General features: G+C 34.6%; 1 protein-coding gene across 2 annotated transcripts; it reads right to left on the reverse strand.

Moving 5' to 3' along the window:
- Nucleotides 1-874: 874 nt before the first annotated feature.
- Nucleotides 875-19673, reverse strand: LOC132301214 (uncharacterized). 2 transcript variants are annotated; one of them, XM_059798491.1, is made up of 10 exons: nt 19460-19673; nt 17524-17668; nt 13247-13381; nt 8459-8576; nt 8238-8350; nt 6635-7714; nt 6464-6501; nt 6191-6380; nt 2534-2619; nt 875-1222 (listed from the first exon to the last, which is right to left on the reverse strand). In XM_059798491.1, exons 3-9 carry the CDS (start codon nt 13379-13381, stop codon nt 2617-2619), a joined length of 1677 nt encoding a protein of 558 aa, XP_059654474.1. In that variant the 5' UTR covers nt 17524-17668; nt 19460-19673; the 3' UTR covers nt 875-1222; nt 2534-2616. The 2 variants fall into 2 exon arrangements, with proteins under 2 accessions (XP_059654474.1, XP_059654477.1); XM_059798494.1 differs by lacking the exon at nt 17524-17668.
- Nucleotides 19674-27218: the final 7545 nt, after the last annotated feature.

Raw genomic sequence — 27218 nt, forward strand, 5'->3', positions numbered from 1 at the left:
ACTCTTTTACTATTATAAAATGGATTGTGTTTGAGACATAATCCTGAAGATCTTCATTGATTTGATAGAACATTTCTTTATTGTCTTTGCAACACAAAAACAACCATGGCCTTAACAAATTAGGGATATATCTCTATCAAGTCATTGTTGCAACATTTTTAGCATGAGTCAAAACTTCTAGAGAGAGAGAGAGAGAGTCAAGTCCCCTAAGCATTTTATAATGCATTATTGTTATGCAGCTTTGCATTAATATCACACACACACACACACACACACAGAGTCGAGTCCCTCAGGTGAGATGGAACACTAAGGCATGCTCTGTTTACACACAGTGCCTCTCACTAATCTTAAAAATCTCCCAGAAAGAAAATGGCCTACAACTTCTTCCCAGAAGGTGGAAACTGATTTCACCTCAGCATTTAGCAGTTATCACCAAGATGACAAACTGTTCATCGCCGGACTAAGCAGATTAAGCAATCTCCGTGTCAAGAAGCCAAATAATGGAAAACGATTCTACGTTCGTGTAAAATTTCACTTGGGAGGCAAAAAGTGGAATATAAAACTATGCTGATGTAAAATTTTACTTGGAATTGCTTCCAAATGCATGTGTAGAGACAAAAATAAGAACACGAACTAGATTCTAAAACCTTAAGAATCACAGCTCACGTAAATCTTTATGAATGATAGCTAACAAAAATGCCCACAGATTAGCAACCTGCAACTATGCAATCAGATCATCTTCAACCCCATTCAAGTTCTAGCAATAATCAGACAGCGAATTACTTGTATCAGATCATCTCTGCCACAAAATACAAGGCCTGAGCAGCTAATGTAACAAGTTTTGTATATAAATTTCAAGTCTCTCAAAGAAATCTTTACAATTAAATGTACTAAAAGAATAAACAAGTGAATTCCAAATGAATATACCACAAAGGCTTGTAGCCTAGTGGTATCTCCTCGACCTTCTAAAATAGAAAGTTGAGGATTCAAGTCTCAAATGAATACACAAGTAAATGTTTACAAACAAATTATTCATGACCGAATATAGAGAAAATCCACAGCAACAACAAAAAGAAGAAGTAAAAGTTCTAACACGCTTTGTAATGGCTGTAAAGGAGAAAATTACGAAGAAGAAAAAAAAAAAAAAAAGCAACTCGGAGCATGATCTTGAAGATTTATTATTCCTGGGGGGGGGCAAATATTTCCCAATAAATTCAGCAACCTGCAGCACATTGACATTTGTTGGTAGAGGTAATGTATTTTGAAATTCAAAGTAAATAGTGGGCATTCTGCGACAGTTGGTCTAAACTTGCAGCAGGGATGGCTCTACAAGGATATTATAACAGAACAGTTAAAAGAAAGATTTTACTGCCACCTCAGAAATATAACCTTTTCATTCTTTATTCTACAAATTTTGAAAGCATAATTCCATGTGACATACAAAAATCAGTGCATCACTAGAAAAGATTCAGGAAAAGAAAAAAAAATGCATCACTAGAAATGCAAATGATCAAAACGTAGTCACTTGATAAAATTCAAAGAGTTATTGCCAATAGCAAAGAAACAAGCAAACTCACTTCAAATGCATTCAGCATTGCATTTTTTATTCTATAGCTTTTGAAGGCACAGCTCTATGGATATATCTATTAGAGAAAATCAATTCATCACAAAGAATGAAACTTAAACTCAAATGAATGAAGGAAGAATTAAACATCCCAAGAAAAGAGAACCGTTCTGCTTTTGAAGGCAAAAGTGCATTGCACGTAGCCCATAACAGAAAACAGGTGTGAGAAAAACTCAAAAATCAGTTGATAAAATTTGCAAAAAAAAAAAAAAAAAAAGCACACAAATACATTCTGTATTCCATTTTGTGTTATATAGTTTCTGAAGGCACAATCCAGGAATATAGCCACTAAAGAAAAACAATTCACTGCAAAGAATGTTATTTGAAAACTCAAACAAACAGTTAAAGGAAGATTTTGGTGTCCTATGGAATAGAACATTCCATTTCTTGTTTTACAGCATTTGAAGGCAAAATTCCATTGCACATAAATATATCACAAAAATGAGTTCATCAATAAGAATTGGAGTCAAACACACAAAACGAAGTCATTTAAGAAAATTTTAAGATCAATCGTCTGTAAAGAAACGGGCAAACTCACTTCAAAAGTTCAAATGCATTCATTTTTGTGTTCTCTAGCTTTTGAAGGCACAATCCCATGTGATATAGCCATTAGAGAAAATCAATACATCACTGATGATGACAGTAAAAAAATTGAATGAAGTCATTTTGTAAAATTTTGAGAGTTAGAAACAAACTCAAAAAGTTTTGCATTTTATAGCTTCCGAAGGCACAATTCCATGGGATAGTTGCATTGAAAGACACATCAAATATTGGTCAATAATTAGGGATATGCAACTTCAGTTCAATTGCTATCATAAGAAAACAATTAAATAGATTCATCTCCATCTAGGCATTTCTCCACAACTCATTGTATTGGAAGAGAGAGATGGATAAAATCTCGGAACTTACTAATTCTGTGTTCCAGCATTTGTGCAGTAGAGTATAAGGTCTTCTAAGCCAACACTTCTAAAGCAGCCGAGATGTGCAGGAACTCACTGAAAGTAAAGATTGTGAAGGCATTGAGTGAAGCAGAAATAATGCAAAATGACATGAAACCAGGACTTCACTGAAGCATAATCTAGGAACACTGGCAAAATAAAAATAATTTTGTCGTTCGCATATGCAGCATGTGAAGTGCACATGTGCATATATAGAAAAACGTACTTCTAGCATGTTTTATATATGTTTATCTACAAATGACAAACTTTGGTATGCCAATTTGCTACATTCCAGATAGAAAAGTTTGATTTGAACGAGCTACTCTAGATAATGGAATTGGATTTGGTTTTCAGACAAATTTGACACCAAAAAAAGAAATCAATTCCTTGTATATTTTTAATTTCTATTTTCATCATCATCATGCTTGCCTTTATCCCATATGGAGTGGTCGGCCACATGAATATTCTTTTTCCATTCATTCCTATTACACACCATGTCTCGTCTAATATTAAATTTTTGAAATCATATTTAGTAACTTTTCCCTCACTTGTTCATTACTAATCTTATCTCTCCTAGTCTTTCCTATCATCCATCGTAGCATCCTCATTTCGCTAATTGAATCACCATCCTATAGAATTTTTTCTTTTTGTTTATTCAAAATTCTTTTGTCACATAGGATACAACTAACTTGCCTCCCTTTTCTCCATCCTGCTTCAATCCTACTTATTACATCACCATCTAAGTAAAGAAATTGAGTAACTCCTTGATCTTGAATTGTAATCTCTGCTACTTTATCAAATTTACATTCCATATATTTTGTTTTAGTTTAACTAATTTTTAACCTTTTGCTTCTAAAGTTTTTCTCCATGTTTCTAACTTTTTAATATCTATGTTATTGACTTGAAATAGTGAGAAACAAGTTGGATTTTACTTGGGTTTTATGACATAGTTGACGAACAAATTTAGGTCTATCTTTTTTGTTCCCCCCCACCCCCGCACTAAAAAAAATTACTTTATACATTTGATAAACAAATTTGCAGGTTGTAAGTCAACTCAACTAGAACTTGACTACAAAAGTACAAATAAATCCCTTTTCTACATAGCAGCCCCACCAACCTGTAATCAGATGGTTATGTCAAGGTCAAATTAATGGGTAAGAATCACCATCTGTTATAATTTATAAAATAATAACATCACTTCCATCTAGTACTCCTACATTTGCTAGACAAAAGGCTTGATTAAATGCAAGTTTTAGAACTGAAATAATTATAAAAGCTCCTAAAACAGGGTAAAAAAAAAAGAAAGGAAAAAAGAAAAGAAAAATATTTAATGACCCCACAAATACATTAAAAAGCATCAGCTGAAAGTGAGTCTCATCTAAATACGAATAAACTTATCTTTAACCTCTTAACAATCACTTTGCTTGGCAATTAAACATCTACCATTAATCCCAAATAAGAACAGCTGACATGGTTCACATTGAGAGTAATGCTAGGGGAATGGGAAGACTAAAGTTAATATGGGTAGAGTTAGTAGGGAAGGATATAATAACATGTGGTTTGATTGAGATATAGCGTTAGATAGAGCGGAATGGGAAAATATGATTCATGTAACCAACCCTAAGTAGTTGGAAAAAAGGCTTTGTGGAGTTTAGTTGAGTCTTTTAGATTCTACTTCAGAGGCCTTTAGCTACAAATAATAATTGAATCAACTGCAAATAGATGCTTCTATCCTCAGTCTGTTTACTAATATGACCATAAGTTCAACATTAAAATAGCACTAATTCTAATTGAAGATAACATGAGAAAGAAAAACCTTAATACGATGAATCGATGATTTGGCCATAGATAACCACAATGAAGAAGGTAATGTTAGAAAGGGGAAGACCAAAACTGACATAAGTTGAGATGGTAAGGAAAGATGTGGTATTATGAATTTATCTCCCTATAGAGCATATAGCAAAACAGGATTCATGTATCATATGCTTAAAAGTAGGAAATTGGGAACACATTTTGTCAAGTTAAATTGAGATTACACTTTCACTGTTGTATTCATTAGACTGTTTGAATTTTAATATAGTTAGAATACTTCAATAATACCTCTCAGTTATCAAGTCACTGAAGCAGATACCAGATTTAGACACCTACTAAAAGATTTCTCTGACACTCTCCTAATCAACGGCTTGGATCACCTAATCTTGGAATATCTTCACAAGCAAGCATTAAGTTTACCATGAACGTAATATAGTTAGAATACTTCAATAATACCTCTCAGTTATCAAGTCACTGAAGCAGATACCAGATTTAGACACCTACTAAAAGATTTCTCTGATACTCTCCTAATCAACGGCTTGGATCACCTAATCTTGGAATATCTTCACAAGCAAGCATTAAGTTTACTATGAACTTCAAAGTACACATGCGATTATCGTATCAAATATTACTTTAATATAGGCTTCTTTGTATGATTAAACTCAAGATTAATAGCCTACCTGCATGGATTCACATAAGGACCAGGGAGCAAAAAAGTAAGAGTTTAATTATACATCAAAACAATATTTTCAAGCTATTAATCAAGAATTTTATTGTCAGTGACACGAGCAATGTTACAAACAAATATATATATATATATATATATATAATTTGGAAGCATGAGATAATGACACTTAAATAATCCTCATTATAATAAATTTTGAAAGGCAGGATGGGGTATTTTGCAAATGGCAATAATTCCATGTAAAAATAGAGCTTTTTGAACAAAATCAAGTTGCAGAAAGACATTTCACAACTGGTGAGATAATTATGAATATAATAAACCCGGGCCAAAATACTTCCAGGGTGCACAATTAGGAACTATATCAAGTCAGTGAGATGCAGAGCATGATAACTAGAAAAGGACAAATTGAAAATTTTACATGAAGCGCACTTTTCACCTTTGGTAGTCACACAACCCAACCAACCCCAACCAACCCCAACACAAACCCAACAACCCCCCCCCACCCCCCCCCCCCCCCCCCAAAAAAAAAATTATATATCATAATAAAATTTTGCAATTTTTCTTGTCCTCAGGTTAAACAAACCAAGGAAAACAAAACTTTATGGTGTAGTCGATGAACATAACGTGATGGTAAGAGAGGCTAACTTTCAAAATAGAGCTAACTACGTCTCCTGGCCAAGTGTGCACTCCACGTTATCTTTTTCTTTCTTCCTTATTTTTCCCCCCTATACAAAATAATACGAAGTCTTTTGTAGTTTCTGGCAGTTCCCCCCTTATTTGTAAAATAAGAGACTCTTTAAATAGCATGTGGAAATGACATCATGTCATTTTATTTCCAAGACATCTGAAGACGAGCCAGCCTTCATGACTCTTATTTCCAAGATACTTAGATCAGCCAGCCTTCAATTTGTCCTTTTTAAATCCAAGACATATTATTGGTGTCTTTCATTCGTAGAAAACGGTCATCACTAGAAGGACAGTACCTTGTTGAAAGCGAAAAATTATCTTATACATGTAACAATTTAGAATCCTTTTAAAGCTAAGAGAAACAAATGGAATCACTTATCTCAAATTAATGACTCTCTTATTATTTACATGGTCAAAGGAGTGTCAAGGGAAATGAACTTGAACCTTAGAGACCAGCCGCATGGATCTTCTGGGAAGGACTTCCCCAGAAAGACGCTTTGAGCTTCTTAAAATCTTTCTTTCAGGTTGAGAATAGTCAGCTTGATATTTCCCATCTTGACTCTTTCTCTTAGGCCCATCATCAGATAGCCAATCCTTGGATCTTTCCTCTGAACACTTATTGAAACCCAAGCATCTGAAAGGCAAATAAGTACGTGCTTAAATTACCAAATCATATAAATTACCATAACATGGACTTTCTTTGAGAAGATTAATTACTCTGAAGTTTCCATCCCTCTGATGAGGTCATTCCTTTCCTGCATTCAGTACAATTCTTGTTACGAATTATCTTGGTGAAATAAAGAAAAACTAGGGATACATTAGTTGTATTTCAAATATGTTCCAGAAACTTATTGCAAGATCAGGAAGGTCAATGAAAAAGGACAATACCAATACATCAGCATGTGCAGGCATATGGTTACTAGAAGAGTCTTGATTAACTTCATTTGGATTGGCTAATCCACCATCTCTTGTTTCCATATTGTGCATTGTATCAACCAAATATGCGGAAGAGTTATTTTCACAAGAAGAATATGATGCATCTTTTCTATGACTGGCAGCTTCGGACAACTGCATCTCTACAGAACAAATACCTGAACATCCAGCAGGCACTGCATTAGCGTTCGCAGGACTGCTGTTCTGAAACATTAAGCTCTCACAATTTTCATCACCAAGCTTTGGATTTTGATGCTCCAACGTGTTAAGACTCTCAGGAGCATCGGATGTCAAGCTTACACCAGAATTGCGCACTAATTTTGTCTGGGGAGTATCAGGAACATTTGAATCAAGAGGTTTTGTTTCTTCATCTCCCAGACAAGATTCCATACCAGAAATCATTTGAACCGTTGCATCAGAATTGAGTCTAGATAAGAGCAGTAGTTCTTTTTTTCCCTCTAAAGGTGAAGATGTTTCTGTAGCATCACTGTGTGGCTTTATTGCAGTGGCCCCCAAAGTCTCATCATCTCCATCTGGGTGATCAAATTCCACATGACCATTTCCTCTAATAATTGAATTCAGAGAAGATTTTATTATTACATGGCCATTGTTTATTTCATGGTCTGAATCTGTATTCTGTAAAAATGTACTTGTTTGTTTTTGACTATTTCCTAATTGTTCAAGCTCCTCACGAAAACTTTGAAATTTGTTCTCGTTCTGAAACATGCAAACCTCATTTTCAAATCTCCTAGACCAATCTGAAGGGCTTGAATTTAAATCAACAAAGAGGTTAATTCCCTCTGCTGACCTAACATAGAACTCAAAAGAAGGAAGTGCTTTAGAAGATTTAATAGAGGAAGTCGAGGCATTCTCTGCTGAATTTGCACCAAGATCTACATTTCTTCGCTGAATTTGAGGCATATTACCCATCCCAGTCTCTCTCAGAAAAGCCAGATTGTTCTTGCCAGAGTGGGATGCCTCTCGCATATCATACATGTAGCACCCAGAATCTTCAGAAACTTCATTACCTGATGCCTAAGTTGACACAAATAAAATGATTAAATGAGGATCAGCTTTCTGTAAATTCAGGAGCAAGAAAAGTTCATGTCAAATGGAAGGTGTGCAACTGGTTTGAAAGGGTCCGTGTTTTGCCATTTTCTTTTACCCAAGTGAAAATTTGCATTCAAAAGAACTTTGCACATGCAATTTGGAAAAAGAAGCAATTCCTATTGTTTGTGAATGAATAAGGTAGCAAGAAAATGCCTTTCTACGGCAAGGGCCAGTCAGGTGAAAGATGGCACATGGGGGTTAATTCAAGGTGGTGATACAGGTACAGCAGAATTATAGCCATGCCTATAATTGATTAAAGGGGAAAGAAAATAATATCTTTGCAAAGCCTATAATGATGATTATTGAATCTTGAGTCAATAAAACCTGCTGTACGAGCTCTCGTGAATAAATCAAAAGAAGCACAGAGTATGGATGGGTAGAAATAACTTAGGATACCACTAATTTTGTTGTCATATAAAAGATGTACAATCATGGAAAAGATTCACACCTTGGCATGAGTTTCAACATCCATGCAACTTCCAATTCCATTGCATTTAACAGTCGTACAATTATTTTCTCTGTTATCCTCCTTTCTGGAACAAGTTATGATTCCGCCGTTATCTGCAATAGAAGCAGTGAAGCATCCAATTTTTTATGCAGTTCTACATATTTTCAGTTCTGCAAAATTGGAAACAGAGACTGATAAGGCAATCAGTAAAAGGTGCAAACCTCTTTTCGTGTCCACCACCATTCCAATAGATTGTGCTCCAAACTGCAGCTGTGGCACAAGTGATGTAGAATGGCAATTTGACCTTCCCACTGTGGATAGTGAACTCAACTTCTTCTTCTGCAAGTTTGTCAAATTTTGATAATGGTTGTAACACACACATGATATTTAAGCTCGTTTTTTTAGACAAGTATGAATCATTAATAATAAATGAAGTGAACCAAATGCCCGAAAAAGTAGATGTGCCCATAAATTTAATGTTAATTTTACATTAGAAAAACAATTAAAATATAACAAGAAGGTCAGAAATCCAGTTTAGTGTGGAATGACTCAAAAAATTAATTCTTCAAGTTTTAGTTTAAAAGAATGTTAACTTGAAAGGAAGCCAGTTCATGGTACTTTATCATAGTTTTAGGAGTCTAGAAACGTAACTTGAATAAAGGTAAAACCAAAATATGCAAATGACCAGTGGCAGAGCCACCTAATGCCCACTGGGAGCAGCTGCCCTACTCAATTTTTTCTTCAATTTTAATTTTTTGCGCATCTATTACAAAAGTGGAATGTAAGAATAGTTTTTGGGACAATTGTGAAGTGTGAGAGTGCTTTTGTAGGACAATTGTTTCATTATGTTTTTCACAAAGAATGCAATGTGAGAGTGCCTTTTGTGGAGTGTGGATGTCATTTCTCTACCAAAATTTTCCCACTTCTTTAATTTAAAGTATTTCTTTTATCTTATTATTGTTCAAAATCTACCCCCCACCCAAGGGTGCAGTGGTCATTGCTCAGTCAACCCTTGAAATTTGACATGGCCAAAGCTTATGACCGCATTCCGAGCATTGGCAGTCGCTTCTAACCTAGCCCACCAGCCTAAAGAAGCCAAATTTGACCTTGGATGCCAAGTTCCGATGCCTAAAAATCCAAGCTTAAGCAACCACAGAAGCAGCCAGACTATGCCCCACTATGTTTGCTATGTTAAGGAATTATGTTCAACGACATGCCATCATAAAGAATTCTATCTTCATGGTAAAATATATGTTTTGAAAGAGACCTGATGCGTCTTCATAACTGGTGAGCCTATTTCTCTTTAATCAACATCAGTGGATAAATAACTTGAGAAATGAAGAATTATTGGAAAGAGTTAGTATTACACGTGACCCCTCCAAATTCATTACACACTTTTTTATTCTTCTTTTAGAAAATTCAAATCAAGCTAACAAAAAAGTAATTCCATTATTGTGATAATCCTTGCTACAACATATATATATAATATCTATTATCCATATGAATTCAAGAGAGAAGAAGGGATGCTCGGGACATAACAGCCTCATTTATCGGCTGACAGTTTGTTCTTCTTTCTATTTCTTTTCCTTTATGTATTAGTTTCTTCGTCTTATTTCTTTTAGTTGTTTTATTTTCATTTTTTAGATCGTATGTTCCTCATTATTTAGGTTATATTAAGAATGGGAAAAAATTATGATGAAGGCACTCTAACTAAACTTGTGCACTTATAACGGTAGGACTGCAATGCTGTTATGGTAATCTCAGCCTCTAATTTAACGAAGGATGTAACCAAGTGAGAGTGTTCTCATGATAAACATGCTCTTATGAATATATATTAGACTTGTATTAAAAACATTATATATTTAAATTATATACTACCCCAACAAACACCCCCCCCCCCCCCCCCCCCCCCCCCCCCCCCAACAGCAGGGCTTTAGCCCAGAACAAGCTGCAACAAGGTTTTAAACCAACCTAGCTGGGGTGGCAGAGGATGGTGGGTCAGAATAGAAGGAAACCCAAATCACAACACAAATTTGAGTCCCGACAGAGCTTTATGATAGCTTTTTCAACTACCAATGGTCACAAGCATGGATCGTACCATCTCATTACTGAAACTGATCCCCATTATCATGGACAATGAAACATCAATGTAGAGGAACAATTAGACTCCTGAGTTCCATACATCTGCCTAGGTCAAAATTTTGCTAATCTGTTCATACCCATTTGTATGGCATTACAAACAACATTGCCTAAAAATGAACTGTGTTGGCCAAACAGTTCAGACGATCACTCTGTAGGAAGGCAAGGGTACTTTACTCATCTCATCACTGCACCTGATACATCTATTCAAAATTAGATCAACTGCTCTCTCATGCTGACAAATCTGGCTGGACTAAATGATCTAAGATCAACAATACTAGCACAACCATCCACCACAAGCTCCACCACTGCAGCTTCTGTGGCCCAACCATTTAAAATGGTCACGAATGAGTCCATCATAGGGACAGTCTGTTCTTTGTTAGAGACTTGCCGTGGGAAGAGTTTTCTTAATAGAAGGGTATTTAAGACATTAATAGAGTGGGATGGTCTTCCAGGCCGGTTAGATCTGTTGCTGGCGTGGGAGTGTGGAAATCTATTCGCATGGGACGAGCTGTCTAAGCATATTAGGTTCAAAGTTCGGGAAGGCAGGGATGTTCAGTTCTGGGATGATTATTGGTGTGGGGATTGCCCTTTGTCTCAGTTGTTTCCAAGACTTTTTAGGATTGCTGCAGATAAACATGCTATGGTAGCGGATTGTTATCGGCTTGGTAGCGGAAGGATTACGTGGGTTGTGCGTTTTCGGCGTTCTTTCCAGAATTGGGAACTTTAGGATGTCTTTGGCCTTTTGGATCTTTTGTATAGACGGGATGTGGATGGTAGAGGGTCTGACTCCTTGGTTTGGATGCCTTCTCCTCGAGGAGGTTTGATGTTCGTTCTTTTTTCCTTTGCCTCGCCGGTTTTCATGGTTCTAGTTTCCCGTGGAAGACGGTTTGGCATTCGAAGGTTCCTCTCAGGGTGGCATTTTTGTTTGGACTGCGGCTTTGGGTAAGATTCTGACTCTAGACAATTTCAGAAAGAAAAGACAGATCACAATCAACTGGTGTTGTATGTGTAAGAATGATGGAGAGCCTGTGGATCACCTTCTCTTGCATTGTCCTATGGCTTATGATAGCTGGAGTCTTATTTTTGGTCTTTTTGACATCAATTGGGTTTTGGCCAACGGGTGGGGGCCCATGATCGTGTCTGTTGGAGGGTGACCCCCCTTTGTGTTTGGTGGATCATCTAGAAAGAGCGAAACAAAAGATCTTTTGATGGGGAGGAAACCTCCATCGGGGCGCTGAAATTTGCTATTATTAGTTCTCTTTTTAGGTGGGTGATGGGGAATTGTAAATCTTTAGATGAGATTATGGACTTTTGGGGTTCTTTGGGTCCATAAGGCTTTTTGTTTGGTTTCTTGTATATCTCTTGGGATGCGTTCCTCTTTTGAACGCTTTCTAATACATTTTATTTATCAAAAAAAAAAAAAAAAGAACATTAAAGTTTAAAAAGCCACTATTGGCAATTATTTTTTAAGTTTGGTTACTATTTATCTTTTCTTGAGTTTAAGATCACTCTAAAGCAATTTTTTTCAATTTTGGTCACTAAAATCTATTTTTCTAAAAGAAAAAATGCATTGCTTTTTCCCTCCTCATGCTAGAAAAAAAAAATCATGGGAATCAGGTTACATCAAACAAGAAATGATAGAAACTTGACTAGAAACTACAAGTAAAAGATGAGAAAATAGACAAGTAAATAAGTACATGATGAGAAATTGATGTGCCCGTGGACCCAGGGGAAGATTTCCTACTATGTTGGGAACATCCAAAAAGGAAAGAACTGGGGGAAGGGCAATGAGAACCAGATTTTTCAAGAAATTTCTGATTATCAGGAATTTTGTTATCTTTTTAGCAGCTTTCATATTTTAGTCCTAATTTATGTTTGGTAGTCAAGCCAATAATGGCTGAGATTATGTAGGAAAACTCTATAAAGCCTTGTGATTGCTGGAGTTTGGGATCATTCTAGTTTATGAGATAATTTTGCAGCAACAAGAGTTTGCTTAAACACATTTTTTCTCTTGCAGCATTCTTTTGTTTCGTTTCAATACTTGCTGCATTCGAAGATTTGTTCGTCCTCTCTACGTAAGGTGGCATCAGAAATTATACAAAACTTAAGTACAAGCTAAGAGACATTTGACCAATCTGATTTTTTCAACGAAGATCAAAAGACCATCACACTGGTAAGGAAGCCCATTTTACGAGTTCAAGTGAGCCCAGTTCCATTCAGTTCAGTCTTGGCTACTCTGTAAAAGAATCCTTGACTAGGGCTCAAGCTTGATAAATTTATATAGCTGAAGGAACTTGAACGAGCTTTACACTTAGCTCAGCCAGAGCAGTTCATTTCAGCCCTACACTATAGTGCAGCTACACCCAATGTGCATAAATATAGTGAGTTAGAATTTGATTGCTAGGCAGTTTGTTTGCCCAGAAAGGATACTCTTGCAAGCACTTAGATTATAGGGGTAATAATTCTTCTAAAAAAATGCCATACGTGGCACCCAAATCTTCCTGTACCATATTTGACAGGATTAATATTTCACTTAAGTTTCCATGTTAGAGCATCTCTCTGTAATGACCATAATGACACATAAAAGTTTTAGGGGGGGTAGGAAAATGCAAAAAGGAGAGACTTCATACAAGATGCTTTCACTAGATATATTCCATTTTCGCCATTCCCTTCAAGGAAAATTAGCAAAATATGACATATCAATTGATTATTACCCCCCTCAAATACCAAAATGAAAATTACAGACATAAATAAAACAGAAGTATACATAAGCATATGTTAGAGAGGACAGTGGGATAAATAATTGGCTCGCTTTTGTTGTGATAGTTTCAAGTTGCAAACAGAAAGTACTTGCTCTTAACATTTACCTCAAAGTAAGAGTTCAGAGAATCCACCAAATTGGGTTTTGTCTTATAAGGAGATAAACCATATTTTTTGCACAATTCTTGAAGCTCTTTCTTCCGGAGGCTGCGAAAGAAATCCCCATCTTCTTTTTCGTCCATCTGCCAAATCCCAGAATAAAAGCATATATCATGTGCGATATCATCTAAATTCCATGGGAATGCAAGTCATGGACAAATGATTTCAAAAAACTTTGTTTCTTAAAGAACAAAAGAAAAAATAATTTCTTATAGTACTTCATCCCCTAAGTTCAGATATTAGTGCACTAATCTCTAGTCCATTTCTTTTCTTTTCTTTGTTTCTTTTTGCATTCTTGTCACTATAGCATTCACATTTGTTGTTATAGGGTGATTACTATCAATCAACTGCGTAAGCTCATCAAATTACTAGCATTCACATGTGTTGCTATAGGGTGATTACCATCAATCAACCGCGTAATCTCATCAAATTATGTTATATTTTTCTTTAAAATGCATCCTTATTTTCACCCATATAACCAAATGGGAGCACCTAAACAGATTATAAAAAATTGATGCACTTCTCATATGGCTACAACATTCTTGCCAATGATTCACATGTCAAATTATATATCAAAGGCCAAGTAGACAGAATGCCAAGAGCAACACAACCTTTAATCACTGTCAAAGTTCCACAGAGGTCTAAGCTTTTATCACCGTTTGCCTCATTGAATTTTTTTCTTTTCTTTACGTAGTCTTAAGTAGTTAAGTGGGGAAGTTTAGAGTGTGCATACTCCTATCTCAGAAAGTATTAAATTAGAAATAGAGAGAGACACGCAGATTATAATTCTAAGGATCATTATGAACCATAAAAGGTTAAGCGTAGTAGGTCAATCATTAAACAAAATGAACTAAGAATATATACACATATCTTCTATAATTGATTTTAATAATATGATCTTGCCTAGGAAGAACTTATAAGAGGTTTTAGTAACAAATAACATTACAAATTCATGCTGTTTCTCATAATTTGCTTTCTTAAATGGGAGTGGAAGGGCCATATGTTCCCTCATTGATTGCTATTTGTTCTACAACATAATACATGGTAATTAGAGAGAACAACAAGCTGAGATTATAATGTTAAACCTTGAAAGAAATAATCACAGAGGTATATTACAACATCTGAGAATAGGGGGTGAATAAGAAAATATTAGATGCAGAGCGGTGGAAGCAATAGTGCAAAATATAGAGGATTTTTTTTTTTGTTAAGGATAAAATTGTTTCTTCATCTTCCAGTTTTAGATTATATTCTAGAACTTTGTGTTAGTCAACTAGCTCGAAAAGCTTAAATGGTTAAAGAACGGATCAAATAGTGTCTACCAAAGTTCTGACACCCTTCCTCAAGTGTGATCGCCTCTTGCCTGTGGAAAGACTGGCAAACGAACAGATAACAAAATAACAAATAGGATAAAGTGCAAGGAGACAAACTGAGAGACTTGGAACATAAGACCTCCCAAAATCAAAGCTCTATAAACCATGCTAGACATCTAGTTCCCAAAAGTTTACGATATTAAGAAAGGGGCTCAATAATTTGTATCAAGCTCTTTCACATTGTCTTACATGAGATTGTCTTGGATAGAGAGGTACACAGCAGACTCATAAGCAAAATAGAATAGACGCAAACAAAAAGAAACTTGAATTCCAGACCTCACAGAACCAAAGCTCTAACAACATGTTAGTCAAAGACTAGCCCTAAAGTTTAAGATGTAACCCAACAATGCATGAAGTTATCACACATTGCTCACATCAATGTCCAATGTATATATCAATAAGGTACTGAAAGTTAAGAATCACAGTCTTCCTTACAGTAACAGAATCAGTCAATCAGAAGAAGACATAAAACAAAAATAAATACTTGCAGTAAAAATTGCAGCAGAGAGTAAGAGACTATGAGCCCCTAACAAGGAATAGAAATCAAACCCCCAATACAAACATGTGGCTATAACAAATCTTGGTTTCTTATTCTAGCAGAACTCTGATGCCATCTATTAGGACCCACCTCACATTGTGCAGATTTTGTCCATTTTCACCCTCTTGGCACTCACGTTTTCAAAATGTGTCTACACAGGTAGGAGGAACACCCCCTTACAAGTGTCAGCAACTTCTCTCCCTAGGCGATTTGGGACGTCATAATCACCCCCACTTGGAACCCAATATCCAAGTTGGTCTACCCATCATTGGCCTTGGCACGCCCCTCCATATTTTGGCTATGGACTGCTTTGATGCCATTTGTTAGGACCCGCCCCATGCTGTGCAAATATTGTTCCCTTTGCGCCCTCTTGCGGCTCATGATTTTCAAAACACGTCAAGACAGTTAAGAGGAGTCCTTCCTTATAAGGGGCAACAACTTTCCCCCCTGGGTGAAGTGGAACGTCATTCCAAGTTAAACGCTAGGAACTAGGATAAATTTTCTTTGAAAAGTTTTTGGATTGGATTCAAGAAACTAATTAAAGTTACTAAGATGCTTATAAAGTATGTGCTACCGATTTTGAGATTTCCTTCGTTGAAACCTTCTTTCTTGTTCACTTCACATTGACAATGTTTATGCCAAAGTGGAACCACTTCTTTCATATATCATGTGTTTTTCACATATTTTTCTTGATTCTGCTTTGCTCAAAGAAAATGATAGAAAAAATAAAGAATTACCCCCTGCCACCCAAAATAAAGGAGGACAAAGAAACTCTCTCTCTCTATCTCTCAACTTATCCAAGTTTTTTTCTCAACTACTTAGGGTTGGTTATATGAATCGTGTATTTCCATAAGTTTGATGGCACTTATATATGTGAGCATCTCCAACTACGTAGACACATTTTGAAAACTGTGAGCATAGATAGTGTGCAAAGCGGACAATATTTACACGATGCGGGTGGGTCGTGACAAATGGTATCAGAGTCAATCCCCAGCCAAAAACGGGGGAGCATGCACAAGCCCATGAGGGTCACGCCAGAGAGGATGCTGGATCCCCAGAAGGGGGTGATTGTGACATTCTACATCGCCTCGGGGGGAGAGGTTTGAATACTTATACGTGTGGACATCCCTACCGAGAGGAGAGTGTGCAAAGCAAACAATATCTACACTGTATATACTTGGCCCCACTAAAGTTTTAGGTCATGAAAAAAGTAATCAACTCTCTCTCACTAGTTTTCTCACTCTCTATCCTATCCATCCATCCTCTCTCTCTCCTATTTAAACAAATAAAAGTTACCATGTCAAAGTAGAGCCAAAACTTTTTTGCTATTTTAGTTTTGCATTGTCTATCTTTTAATATTTGGATATGCACGCAAAAATATATATATAAAAGTACCCTTGCTCTTAAAATCCAACACAAAGACCAGAGAGAGAGAGAGGGGGGGAAGAAGCGTGTTTACTTAGTGATTAGGTTTGTCTGCTGGCTTATATTTCTTGTTTGTATTTTTTTTTAATACAAGAAAATATACCATGGCAGAGCGTATTTAATTATATAGATTAGAAGAAATATATTTAAAGACACTGAAAATGAGTCATACAACATTTCCAAAAGGTGAAAACTCATTGAATACAATTATAAATGTAATGAACAGAAATATTATCGATCACTATTTACATTTTTGTATTAATTACCTTGGTTTATAAATTTATCTTTTTATTATTCTAGTTCACCCCCACTAAAAAAAAACTCCTGGCACCATCACTGGCCATAGCATCAGTTAAACCACATGTTATTATATCCTTCCTTACAAACTCTAGTCACATTATTTTTGGTCTTTCCCTTCTCTTAATATTATTCTCAATGTGAACCATGTCATTTTTCCTAAGTGGCACACTAACTGGTCCACTTACTGGTCTTCTTTTACATGTCCAAACCATCTTAATCGGTTATCTCTCACTCTCATTTTCTCTCCAATCGCTGCTACTTCAACCATTTCAAAAATGAGCTCATCTCTCTCTCTCTCTCTCTCTCTCTCTCTCTCTCCAGCCATATTTAGCATGGGGTTGGAATTGACACTTCAACATAATCATGGTGGTGTTGGTTAAAGTATGCATTCTATAATTGCATTAGAACACATTCTTTCCAAATTCATACGTAGATAACACATTAGAGACGTGCAAATTTTCAAAATTTCTTTTGAGTGGCAGACATTAAAGGAATAAAATACAGTAGCAATAGGTCTAGAAGCAAGATATTAATCAATGGAATTAAAATGGGTGTATTGCCCAGTTTGACATATACGTATAGCCAGACATACCAAGAAAGGTAGGAAGAGAAAATCAGAGCTCCTTTAAATGAATGGAGAACTCTCACTCAGAATATTATTTTAAAGATGTTGCCACTTCAAGAGACCATTGAGAAGCCACCATCAATTAGTCACAAGTTCGTCCAAGTGGTCATCACTGCTAAAGTGCAAATTTAATGAGAAATGGAAAGGAAATCTCTGCAAATTTAGGAATTCTTTGAATTTATTGTCCAATATAACAAGCCATTTATAACTGCATCTTCATGCTACATTTGTCAAGTTCGTCCAAGTGATCATCACTGCTAAAGTGCAAATTTAATGAGAAATGAAAAGGAAATCTCTGCAAATTTAGGAATTCTTTGAATTTATTGTCCAATATAACAAGCCATTTATAACTGCATCTTCATGCTACATTTGCCAAGAATAAATTGTATCAGAGCATAAATTAACAACTAAAAAAAACTTTATTCAAATATATATAGATATCAAACAGCCTCCTGGCAACAAGTAAAGCTGGCATTCTAACTGATACGTGCAGGAACCTGTCAAAACCCATGGAATATGAAAAATTGAGTCAACATTCCGCAAAACAGGTCACTTTTAATACCAGTGGGCCATTAGCCCAATGGTGTAACCCCCCTCGCTCAAAGGGAGAGAGGAGGGATTTGAGCCTAGGCGTGGACAATGTGTGTGAGTACTTACCTAACCAAAAAAAGAAAAGAAAAAAAAAAAGAAAGAAAAAAAAGTCACTTCTAAAATTTTGAACCCTCCCAGCATGGAAAAATAAATAAATGTAGCTAGTATCATGCATGTTAAACAGGTAAATCTTGGTAATCTAAACCAGCAGAACTACAAAACGTAGGCGTTGAGTTAGGCCCCAATCCCACCGAATCAAAAGCAACATTAAATTAAAGGGAGAAACTTATATTGTTATATAATTCTCAATTTCTCATAGGTTTCGAATATGATATTGGTAGATAGGTGATTTCATCCATCCAAGTTGATATTCAAATTTCCCAATCCAAATTATAAGTGGACCAGTAATTAACCAGCATTTTAAGTTTTTTAAATTAACTATATAAAAATAAGCTTTAGTATTTGGATCTTTCTGAATTGACCAATCCTCAAGTTACCAGTTACATTTACAAATTCTAAAAGGGATACCATGAAATCAAAAGAAATATAAGACCAAGGATGCAGTGAAAACACCTACCAAGCCAACAAACATTTAACCTTCTACTTTTATATTTTAATTTTAATTTTAATTTATAATTTATTTTTTCTTTTATTATTATTATTATTATTATTTATTTTTTTGGCAATCGTAATGAGAAATGAATTTTAAGTAAATCTGTAAACCCTAACAACATTCCCAATTTATAACGACCAGCTATTACAAAGAATGCTTTAATACAGAACACCCATATTTCCTTTCGGTAAACCAAATTGATTCATGGTTGTGTTCAATTATGCACTTTGATCTAAACACCTCCACCATTATATATATATATATAATAATTGACTTCATAGCTTATACATAAGCAGTTGGTAGAAAATTATACAAAAACGAGAATGCAAATCTATCGAACAGTGTAATTGAAACACAATGTGCATAAAAGACGGTCTCTATTTAACCGTTTGGTGACCGAGAAAATGGAGACAAAATTAATTAACAGAAAAACGTTTTAAATTTACTCTCTACTCCACTTCTCGTTTGCAAAAAGCAAATTCAATATCTCAACTCATTTCGAGGAATAGTCGTACAAAAACGAAATCCTATATTTCGATTTTTTTTTCCTTCTTTCCGTAAAACCTAGCATTCAGAGTTTTGATAAATCTGTATCTTTCTACTACGTTTTCTCAGCAACCAAACAGACGAATTATTTTTTCCTGGTCAACAGAGAACAATAAAATGAGTAGGCGTTAGACATGAGTTTCAGAGGCGTACCTGATTGGGAATTTCCCGAGAAAGTAGGCCGGAAAATTGACGGGAAAGTGAGGGAATGTTAGCTCGGAGAAGAGAGAGCAGAGAAGATGCAAGTCGGCTGCTGACTAACGGCCATAAAAGTCCAGGTCTTGTCCTAACGTTTCTTTTTTTTCTTTTTATGATGATGCTAAGTTTAAAGCTTCAAATTGACTTTGAGGCCAAAAATTAAAACCAATAAATAAGTACTAATAATTGCATAATTAAGATTGTTGGATGTGATTAAAATTATTGTTCCCTTCTCACAAAATTGATATTCCATTTGAAAAGTTTATATATTTCTCAAAATATTATCAACTTTTAAAAATTAATATTCAAGTTATATATACATATTTTGCTTAACCATTTTCAACTACTAAGACTTAATTTTGAATTTTTTATAAGGGATAATGCATATTCTCTTAATTAGTTAGATTTCAAAGAGATTGAAAATTTTGAAAAATGCTATGTAATAAAAATAAGATAAATTCAATTTTATTTTACAAAAATAATAATAAAATCTTATCCCAATGTACACGCCAACGCTTGGGCTATCAAAACCCAATGTACAATTAGAGGTTAATTTCTGATTGCTTGTAATCTTGCCTTAGAATAGGCTTGGGCTCAATATTGTTTGGGCTGTGTTTGGGGGCTTCGGCCCTTTTGTAAATTTGTACAGTTATATATAAAACATTACTTTCCGAAAAAAAAAAAAATCTTATCCGAGAATTTTAAAAACCCAATGTACAATCTTATTGATGTAGCCCAATGCACAATCTTATCCGAGAATTTAAAAAACCCAATGTGTCATAAACCAAGCCCAATCAATAAAGAAAATGGATTGTAGCCCAAACTTTTGGTAACAGCCTAACAGTCCAACGCTTAGGCTTTCAAAAACCAATGTTCAATCTTCTTGATGACAAAAATAAACACATAAATTTCTTCTTCTTTTTTACCTCAAAAGAACTTTGTCCCTCTATGGGCTTTCTTGGGCCTAAGGCCCGCTTTTGTAATTATCCATTATATATACATTTGCTTAAAATTCCAAAAAAAAACAAAAAAACACACTCAAGCACGCCATAGCCCAATCAATAAACATAATGGATTGGCCCAATTCTTTTGGTAACACGCCAACGCTTGGGCTATCAAAACCCAATGTACAATCTTATCGGAGAATTTAAAAAATAAACACATAAATTTCTTGTTCTTCTTCTTTTTTTCCCTCCTCAAAACAATTTTTTTTTTTCTTGCAACGGTCATCATAAATTTTATTAAAATCAAAATTTGGTACAACTCTTCTAAACCTGTAGCATAACATCATTAGAGAGAGTGGTAATATCCAAACAAACCAAATTGTGAAGGCTGTTGAGAAACACTATGATATTCGATATTGAGTCAGTTTTAAATTATCTAAATAAGAAATTTGAAAAGCAATAAAATAAATAAATAAAAATTTATACAAAAACAAATCAAGCCTAACATTAGTTGGCATGTATCATTAAGTTAGGTTTATAAGTATTTAAATTAGGTATATATTACATGGAAAATTGCATGGAAATTTAAAATAATAAAAAATAAAAAATAAAAACCATAGGTACAAAACTTCCCTGCAATTTTTTTGGGCATAAACTAGGTTTGGTTCAGTTAATTTGATTCTCAAGTCTTGATTTTGCTATAGTAATCTTTGGTGAGATGCCAAAAAGGAAAGTTATTTTTTCTGCATCTTGAAGGTGAGGAGGAACTGCCCGTACACATTAAGAAAGAACAACAGGGATGCAACCCATCATTTTATTCACGAGGGTAAAAAGAACCAGCCGAAATATTTCGAAGGGCTTTTAGATAAATCGAGGACTTTCACGAGGTGACAAAGTTTGACAGTGACCAAGTTCCGTCTCTAGATTATGAAGAACCTCCCAATTGTTGGTCTTTTCCCGAGCTCACACTATCAAGTATTGCCCATTGTCAAGCAATGAAAAGCTCAAGGTGAACTCGTTGATTCAAAGCGTGAGAGAACACCCCTTTTGTGTCAACCTTGTCGGAAAAAATCTTGAATGCCAAAATAATTCCAAATTTGAGAAAGAAAAATTAAATTTTTAAATAGTATGGTTGCATTTATTGGGTTTTGGTGGATTGAATTTATATTGTCTTTTACTAATCATATAAAATAATACCAAAATTACTAAGAAAACTAAAATAATTCCACAAAAATATACCATGGTTATTAATTGGAAAATTAGATATTAGTCACCAACGTTAAAGAAAATTGCTTCCAGCGACCTTAAATTTAGATAAAGAAATTGTTTTTTTTTTTATTCGAACTCACAAACTCTTTATTAAATGACAGTGTTGGATAAATTAGATCAAACTTGTACTATTGTATAAAATCAAAGATTGTTTGAAATCCAGCTTGTTGAAATGTGTAGATTTTGTTAATTGATATTTAATGAGCATTGATATTTCTACGTCTAGTTTTGTACATTACCAATACCATGATGAGTGACATGATATGACACAAAAACATCAAATGTGTTTGACTTTAAATCGCGTTATCATTTTCCTTTACAAAAATTTTCATTTTCTTTCATAGGTACAAAACAATGTCATATCTGATGAGGAAACAAAACTGATTTCTAATGCCGTTCCAGCACAGCCAATTAATTACCGAAGCTGATTTAATGGTTAAATGCATGGATTTTATGAGGACCAAATTTGTTAAATCTTTTGAGTCCTCCACCCCTACAGTACGAGATGATGCATCCATGGTATCAGTCTTTAGCCAGACCAGTCAAGACGGAAATCAGTTTTCCTGTCTAGCAGGTTATGCACAGGATCCCAATGAAGATTTTAATTCTGAAAATGAGCCTACAGTAGCAGACTATTGGGACTCTCTCACCAGTCACTTAAGGGACAAGATGAATCCACCCAAAAAGTAAAGATTCCTCTTATCCTACCGACAGAAGCAGCCAAAGAACTTTACCCAAAAGTCTTTGGTTCTACAGTATGTCCTTCATCAGATGACTACTTTCCATCAGATAAGGAGACAGCACTTAGTGGTGGGCCGACCGACTGCATTATTCCAGCACACGATCCCATGCACTATGCGGACTTCAAAATGTTAATTTCAAGTCCATTTTATGTATAAATAGAGGGCAAAGTTTCCCTTCAATGTACTTCAAATTTTCTTTTCTCTCTTTTGTAATATTTCTCTAGCTTGGAAGCTTAATAAAGAAAGTTTTCTGTAAGTCTGTTCAACTCTTGTTTAAATTTGTTCATATATCGATCCTGCATATATATATTGTGATATTGTTCAATAATATACAATAAATTTGGATATTGTTTGGATATTGTTCAATAATATACAATAAATTTGGTATCAGAGCCATTATGGCTTAAATTCTTATTGTTAATGCTTTTTAGGTTCTGGTAGCATGCTTATTATAGTAATTATGTAATGAACAATATGAATATTATTCTGTCTAAATTATGTTTATCCCAGATTCAATTATGGGTCGTCCAAAAGTCGCGTTGGAATGTTCAACCCGTTTTTGCATTAGATTGCTGCACAGGGTATTGTTTCCAGTAAATCGTTGACAGACGAGTAATAAAATCTCTCTTAAGCAGAAGGACGACAGAATAGTAACTTACTGTTCACTATATAATATTATAATATTTATACTGTTCAGACCTTAAAGCATTAACAATAATTAACAGACATGTTACAACCCTCTTCGTCCTCCTCTTCAGGGATACAGGACAACCAGGATTCAGAACTGGTAAAAAATACTGAAGTAGTGGAATGGACCAATGTTCAAAATAAATTGAACAGATGGACTATCCCTCCAGTAAGTGCAAAAAGCATTTACAAAATCGGAATGCTTAATTTAGCTGATCTATGGACTATCAAGACCATGGAACAGACCATGCAATTAAGCACTAAGGATACAATAATTAAGTTATTGTCTTCCCGTGACCTTCAGAGGCACATGCATAAATATAAGTACATCCATATAGGTTTAATTCAAATTGCTTTTAAACCTTTAACCTTGTTAGGTATGGATGCCTGTATTCAAGCAACCCTTAGGGATGCTCGATGTCTGAAATTTCACCCTTCCTTGATAGGTGCACTGGAAACCAGTCTATGTCATGGACCGGTTTATTTTAATGTCTATCCTAGTCTGAATTTATCTTTGACAGATAAAAATATCCATGAGGCAGTTAGTCTTAGGATTCAGACTTATGGGTATGATTATTTACCTGGATCGGAAGTGATAAGTGTTATTTATCGCATCCATTACAAAGTACTTGATTCTATGTGTCCCAATGCCATACGTAAAGATTCTAAAGGAGTAACAGCGTTATGGGACACCAACATGTACACATCAAATGTTGCCACAAAAAGGATGATTCCTTGGAGTGAGATAACATTTCCTGAACACTGGACGATTTCTAATGCCGTTACAGCACAGCCAATTGCTAATCATAGCTTAGACTGTGTTATTCAGAACCAAGATGGTGATATTTTTCTGAATTTCAGAAAATTCATAAATCTATCCAGATCTACATCATCTAAAGGAAGTCATCTTCCTTATCATGTTTAACTCATTTTAATTTCAACACAATTTTGGGCTACAATCCCAATCAAAATATATAAGGGATTGTAGCCCAAAATTTTTGGTAACAGGCCAACACTTGGGCTATCATTACCCCACGTACAATCTTATCCAAGAATTGCAAAAACAAACATATTAAATTCACTTTTTATTTTTTTTTTTCTGAAAAAGATTTTTTTTTCCTTTCTTGCAAAGGTTATCATAAATTTTATTAAAATCAAAATTTGTTACAATTCTCCTTACCTCTAACATAACTTCGTTAGAGAATCACTTAGGGTTGTTACTTAATGGTACTTTCTCACATTTAAAAGTAAAAGACGAGAGTTCAAGTTCTCGTAGAGACAAAGTGAACGTGTGAGTTTTTTGTCAAGATAAAAAAGAAATAAAAGGGTGTATCATTATTGGTCTTGAACTAAGTTTAGTATTACCCAAACATTTCCATTGATTTTTTTTTTTTATATATATAAATTATTTTATTAAGTTGGAACCTAGAATATGAGTCAAACATTAGGTGAGGTGTATGATTAAGTTAGGTTTGTAAAAGTTAGGTTTATATTATTATATAGATATAAGATTGGTCTTCTGTACTTGTTCAGTTTACCTAACCTCTTAATCCTTTGAAAATCAAACCAAACCAGTAGTACTAGCTAGTGATTGGGGTTTTATTAATTTTGGTGTTTGAATTTCATCGTACTAATGTTTCTAACTCATGCTAAGAGAAGTGAAGTTATTATTTTTTACCGTGATAGTGTCAAGTTTCATAGAATACTTCGTCATCGGAAACGGGTAGTTTTCTCGTTTTACATGTACCGAAAATTATTACAAAAATTGTGTGACTACAAATAGATTCAAACTCCCAAACTCAGGGGATGTGATCTTTTTCTTTGTTGGTTCAGAGAGATTTCATTTGTATAATTTTCTTCTTTTATAATTTTTTTAATTACTAAAAAAAATATTCTATTAGATTCCAATTTTTAGTCTTCCAATTAGAGGATTAACATGAAAAGCACATTTGTATTGGAAGGTTTTGTATGGTATGTTAATTGTTTTGAAACCTATTAAACAAGTCCTTCCAATATATATATTTATTAGATTTTCATTCCTTTATTTGGGCCTGAACATTTCAACAGATAATTTTTTGACTAAATTGTCAATTAGCTTATTATATATATTATCATAGGCTATCTTTGTTTTCCTTCTCTTTTTAAAGCCTTTTAACTCAATCTATTCAGTTTGATTTCTAATCTTAATTGACTTTTATTAATTGTTAATAAAAGTTTGGAACCAATTTTACAGTTTAGAGCTCAGAGATTTTTTATTTTTTTTCCCCGAGATCTTCCAATTAAAAAAAGAGTATTTTTTTTTGTATTTTTTATATATAAATATTTTTTGTGGCAACAAAAGAAAATCACAACTAAAACAAAGAAAAATAGAGGGTTTTTGATCCATGAATAATTTTTTTTTTTCTATATATAGTTACTTTAATTCTATGCATGTTTTGAGCATACGGACTTTATTGCAGTTATTACAATAAAAGAAACGTTCAGTTATTTTAGCAAATTATTTTGCAATTTAGATAAAATTTATTGATGTAATGATTCCTATCAATTATTTAGCGCTATAAGAACGTGATAATTTTTTTTTTTTTTTTAAGAGATTGTGAATACTGAACTGTTCTTTTCTTTTTCAAAAAAAATAAACTCTCACAACTCACAAGGTGAGGGCACACTCTTATAGACACAAAATCAAGTAATGCCACCCGTGCATACAATAATATAACCTTGTTATATATATATATATATCGTGATGAGATTTACCAACCTTAGCAGAAGTTGACTTCCTTTGAAGAAGACATTAGATATATATATATATATATATATATATAGATGTATACAATTAATTCAAACAGTTTTACATAATACTGTATCAACAAGAAATTCAACACTTAAAAGCACCTTGTGAAACTCACCATAAGAGAAAGCATTACCTCGAGCCGCCCCAACTCTCTCTCTCTCTCTCTCTATGGTAGGCAGCTTCCTCTTCTTCACTCCGTTTCCTATTCTCTTCTGTGTGTTCCGTGATTTTTTTTTAATAAACTCGGTGTATTTCGTATTTCAATAAATGTGTTCCGTAGGTGTTTTTTTTTACGTTATTTTTTTATGTTTTCTGAGGCTAGATCTGTTCATATTCGGTTCGTTTTCGGATCACATAAGCAGATCTATTGTTTTCTCCGACTAGATCTCTAGTCTAGGTCGATTTTGATTTTTCCCGCCTCGATTTAATTTTTTTCTCCTTGATTTGATCTTGTGCGGGATTTTTTGGATGTTGGAACGTCTTGTGGTTGTAACTTTGGAGCGGTTACCTTGATGATGGCCAGACCTTTCGGTCTCTCCTGTTTGTTGCGTTCTTCTATGGTGGTTTCGTTTGCAGAGTGTTAGGCTCTGTTTCCTCCACAAAACAAGAGCATGTTCTTTATTTATTTATTTTGCTTCAAAATTTATCCTGTTTGTTGCGTTCTTCTATGGTGGTTTCGTTTGCAGAGTGTTAGGCTCTGTTTCCTCCACAAAACAAGAGCATGTTCTTTATTTATTTATTTTGCTTTAAAATTTATATGTCTTTTCTGACTTGACTGTATGTCTCTGTACTGTCATTTTAGCTTTAGGCCTTTGTACCTTTAAATGACAAAAATAAAAATAAAATAAAATAAAAAAGTGATAATACATTCTCGAGTATTTGTGAGTGGGGTGACAAATATATACCATTAATTCAAACAGTTATATATATATATATATATTGTGACAACACCTTGCGAGACTTACCATGAGTGATAATTAGGGCCAATTCTGCGCCTACGCTGCCGGTCACTTAAGGTTAAAAAAACATATTAGACCAAAGACCTTTCAAAATTTTGGACCTCTTAAATATGACATTGGTCTGGGACTTCTCAAAAGGGGTGCACACGAAACTGGAACCGTATAGATTAGAACCGAACCGTACATGAGAACTGTTAACCATGAGTTGAGAGACAGCGGTTGAAGTTTGCGAACCCGAACTGGAACAGCAGCGATAGAAACTGAAAGATATGGGTTTTGATTTTTTGAACAATCTGAAATGATATGCTAATATAGGTTTTG

The sequence above is a fragment of the Cornus florida genome, unplaced genomic scaffold (assembly GCF_030987335.1).
Source record: "Cornus florida cultivar Cherokee Brave unplaced genomic scaffold, ASM3098733v1 CherokeeBrave_3.0.0_Hap2_Chr01, whole genome shotgun sequence".
Lineage (NCBI taxonomy): Eukaryota > Viridiplantae > Streptophyta > Magnoliopsida > Cornales > Cornaceae > Cornus > Cornus florida.

What these genes read in the sequence shown, in the direction of transcription:
- LOC132301214 (XM_059798494.1), bottom strand. Translation starts at nt 13,381, where the DNA reads ATGGACGAAAAAGAAGATGGGGATTTCTTTCGCAGCCTCCGGAAGAAA. An exon ending in CTCTGAACTCTTACTTTGAG is followed by an intron (nt 8,577 to 13,246) that starts GTAAATGTTAAG and finishes ACAAACTTGCAG; the next exon opens with AAGAAGAAGTTGAGTTCACT. An exon ending in AGAGGGATGGAAACTTCAGA is followed by an intron (nt 6,381 to 6,463) that starts GTAATTAATCTT and finishes TTTGCCTTTCAG; the next exon opens with ATGCTTGGGTTTCAATAAGT.